Source organism: Thalia democratica, chromosome 2, assembly GCF_965202585.1.
Source record: "Thalia democratica chromosome 2, ktThaDemo2.hap1.1, whole genome shotgun sequence".
Lineage (NCBI taxonomy): Eukaryota > Metazoa > Chordata > Thaliacea > Salpida > Salpidae > Thalia > Thalia democratica.
This window is the reverse complement of record NC_139166.1, coordinates 73,549,882-73,553,621: the sequence shown is the minus strand read 5'-3', so window position 1 is coordinate 73,553,621 and position 3,740 is coordinate 73,549,882. Positions and strand designations below refer to the sequence as shown.

General features: G+C 24.7%; 1 protein-coding gene across 1 annotated transcript; it reads left to right on the top strand.

Moving 5' to 3' along the window:
- Window positions 1-357: 357 nt before the first annotated feature.
- Window positions 358-879, top strand: LOC145828932 (14-3-3 protein beta/alpha-like). Its single transcript, XM_082936677.1, has one exon. The coding sequence runs from the start codon at window positions 358-360 to the stop codon at window positions 877-879; it is 522 nt and encodes a 173-aa protein (XP_082792803.1).
- The last annotated feature ends 2,861 nt before the right edge of the window (window positions 880-3,740 follow it).

Genomic DNA, 3,740 nt, shown 5'->3' with positions numbered 1-3,740 from the left:
TATCTAAAAAAGGAATCTTTCAAAAATAAGTTATTTAGGAAATGTTAACTTAAATATATCATTTATTGATTACACTAGATATTAATTTTTTTTTGGAAAAAAAATCTTAAAATAAATAACAAAATACAATCAAAAACAGTACAAATACAATCATAGAATGGCTTACAATTGTTTAAAATATTAAACTTAACGAAGATAAAAAAAGCAATTAAGTTTATGAACAAATAATTAATGTCATTTAATATAAAATCTAATATTGTCTTTAAATGTTTTTTTTTGTAAATGATAATTGCTAAACGTAAATTTAAAGTTTTGAAGTTATATAAAACAACAGCATATTACAGCATACTTTTCAAGATGTCTCAGTTTGATAGTAGTGAATTAGTGTCTCTTGCTAAAACGTGTTATGACAATGATCGTTATGAGGATGTAATTAGCTACATGAAACAAGTAATAGAAAAGGGTACACTTCTTAACTTTGAAGAAAGAGAAATATTTTTTCGCAGTTATGAAGAGCTTAAGCTACCATATATCAAATCCTTTGTTTCCATTGATAAATCGAGTTTAGATGAAAAACTACAGAGAGAAATAAATCAGAAAGCACAATCAGAAACAAAAAGATTATGTGATGAAGCTATTCACTTGTTAGATAGCCATTGGATCGAAGATGATACCAATATCGAAGCTGTTGCTGATTACAAACGTTATAAAGGATTACAGCATTATGATATGGCTCTTCTTGCATCAGGATTTGACAGAGACACAGAAACAAGTAAAGCATTGAAGTTTTACGAAGAAGCAAATGAACTTGCTAGTAATAATCTTAATCCTGCACATCCAGTTGTAATTCTGACTGCAATGAATTTTTCTTCACCCTAACATGATTTATTCGGATCAGCTTATGAAGCTCTTGTTACTGCTACTGAAGCCTACAAAAAAGGTTTTTCTCACCTGTCTGAGTTACCTGAAGAATTGAAATGTCGTGCTGAAGGAATGCTAGATTATTTAAAGGAGAACATCTACGACAAAATTTAAGTTTGTCTAGTTAAATACTATCTTTTTTAATGTTATACAGGTAATATTTTTACTAATAAGTTTGTTTTAACCTGTTTATGTTTTTTACTTTAATAGTGACAAATCTGAGTTTTGTTCAGAACGTTATTTGTAATAAACTGGGTTCTAAAGCTCGACTACTACTATATTTTGTAAATTGCTCTTTATTTAATGTGTTAATTAATATTGTTGAGGTAATTAGGCTCAATATAGTTTAATAATATCAACCTTTTAAAACATTAACCTTACCAATTTAGATATAATAATAGTTGATACCTCTCAAATTTTATTATTTAATTATCTTATAGTTTTTGATTCCTTTGCTGAATTTAAACTAAAGGTTGACTCCAAAATCATATTTTCAGTTAAAAAACTTCAGTATATTAAAGATAAGTATTAACTATTTAATTTGCTTGCTTTGTTAAAAAAAGTTATAACAAATTTTATTAAAAATATTTATCGCGGTGTTCATTATGTACATTACGTAACGTAAAACAGGTAGAAAGCTTAAAGAATTTTTTTTTTTATCCGGCCAAAGGCTTATCTGACCCTAATAACAAAAAAAAAGCGTTCCTAATATTGCAGGATTAGCGAGTATTTACTGTCCTAAAATTTAATAAAATTTTAGTAGGCAATTTATGACATACTTAAAAATACTTGAAATCTAATTTGTATCACAACTGTATACAATAACTTTGACTTTAGTACATGAGTTGATTATGTCTATCTTGAAATGTTCTGAAGATAATCTAATTTTAAATTGAAAAGAAATAAGGTTTATGAGAAATAAAAGACAACCATAAAAATGTACTTACGTTTAGTTGTACTATTAATTTATCTTATTTAGCTTTCAAATTAAGATTTCTATCAAATTTATATGCGATATGATCAAAAGTTTTCTCTTTGAATGTGAACTAAATGTCAATGAAATCAACAACAAAAATCGTCGAATTTTAGTGATAAGTTTAACATTAGTAGCTTGAAAATAACTTAATGTTCTCATATTACTGTGTTAGCTGTTTTCTTAAAATGACAAAAGTTTTTTGTAAAACACAAAAGTTGTGTTAATTTTCATTTAATCTATAAAAACTTAAACAAATATTCAAATGAAAGTAAGTCACATTTTTAAAATCTAGAACCTAGTTATAATTTTTGCTTTCTGTTCTAAAAGTAACTTGGTTGTGTTCGTTTTTCTATATGTGAGTATATTTTTAACAGTTAAATTAATCATACTCATTTTTTAAGTTCATTTGGCAAAAAAGTTTCAGTAAAAGAGTTTATAAGTGCTTAAAATATAAAAAATAAAATAAATTGTTTTCCTAAACTACTTAACAGCTATTCTAGAAAAATTTAGTTTGCAAATGAACTTTTAAAACATAAAAATTAGTTTAAAAATAAAATGATCGCCAAATAAACTTAAATAAAGTATTTTAGCTTATTGTTTTTAAAATGCGAAACGTGTGTTCACTTTTTTCTACCAAACGTATAATTACATATCGTTAAAAAAATACCTGATATACTTTTAGTTTACATATTTAAAGTTCATTACTATAGTATAAAATTAATTGATATTAAATAATTTTAAATAACAGTTATATTTTTGTCAGAATTTTTTAAATGTGTAAAGGAGGTTAGTTAAAGCTAAGCTAAAAAAAAGAATATATGTATAACAAAGATTTTTTCAATAAAATGCTTAATTTAAAATGTTAATTAAGACTCAAACAACTAGTTGTCACAAACATAAAATCTGAAAAATGTGCTAGAAACAAACAAATAAAACTAATAAAATCAGCGTATATGCTTAATTAAATATCTAAAGATAAGTTTAATCCAATAATTAAAATTTTTAAATGACAAAAACAAAAATATTTTATAGTTATTTGCTTCTTGAAATGTCGTAAAGATATTTAATTTTTATATAACTTCTTAACACTATTGAATTTTTTTAAACTAAATTTTAAGTATAACTTTTACTTATTTTTATACTATTTTTGAATTATGTTTTTATCTTATTTTACAACAACTAATTTATAATGATAAAAAATTATATCAAATCTATCTTTTTTTGACTGTTGTATTCAACGTACAATAAAATTGTTCGAGAGTATTCTAAATATTTAATCTTTTAAAGCTGCATTATACAATTGAAAAAAAAGATCTTTTTTAAAATTAAAACGTTAAATTTAACACTTATAAGTAGTAGCATATAAAAAAAATGTTGGAACTTAACTTTGATCGTTTCTAAGCGCATAACAATGTTTAGAAAATTTTCACAAAGACTTACATTTTACAAACTTTATTTAAAGTATTAGGGGTACTTAATTTAGAACAAGATTATCGAATGTCAAAATAGAACGCAAAGATAACTTACTACATTCCAGTAGACCGCAACAATAAACCTACCAAATCACGGTAGACTGCAACAATACAAATATCACATCACAGTATACCGCAACTATGCAACTATTACATCACAGTGGACACAACATTACAACTATCACATAACAGTTTATAAAATAATAAACTACCACATCACAGTAGAACAACGATATAAATCACAGTAGACTGCAACCATATAACTACCGCATCACAGTGAATTGCAGCGATACAACTATCACATCAGAGTAGATACAATGATATAAATATTATATATATATATTAAAAGTTTTTTTTTTTTTGCAAACTGA

Bases quoted from the DNA above. Each gene is read 5' to 3' on its own strand.
- LOC145828932 (XM_082936677.1), top strand. From the start codon at position 358: ATGTCTCAGTTTGATAGTAGTGAATTAGTGTCTCTTGCTAAAACGTGT.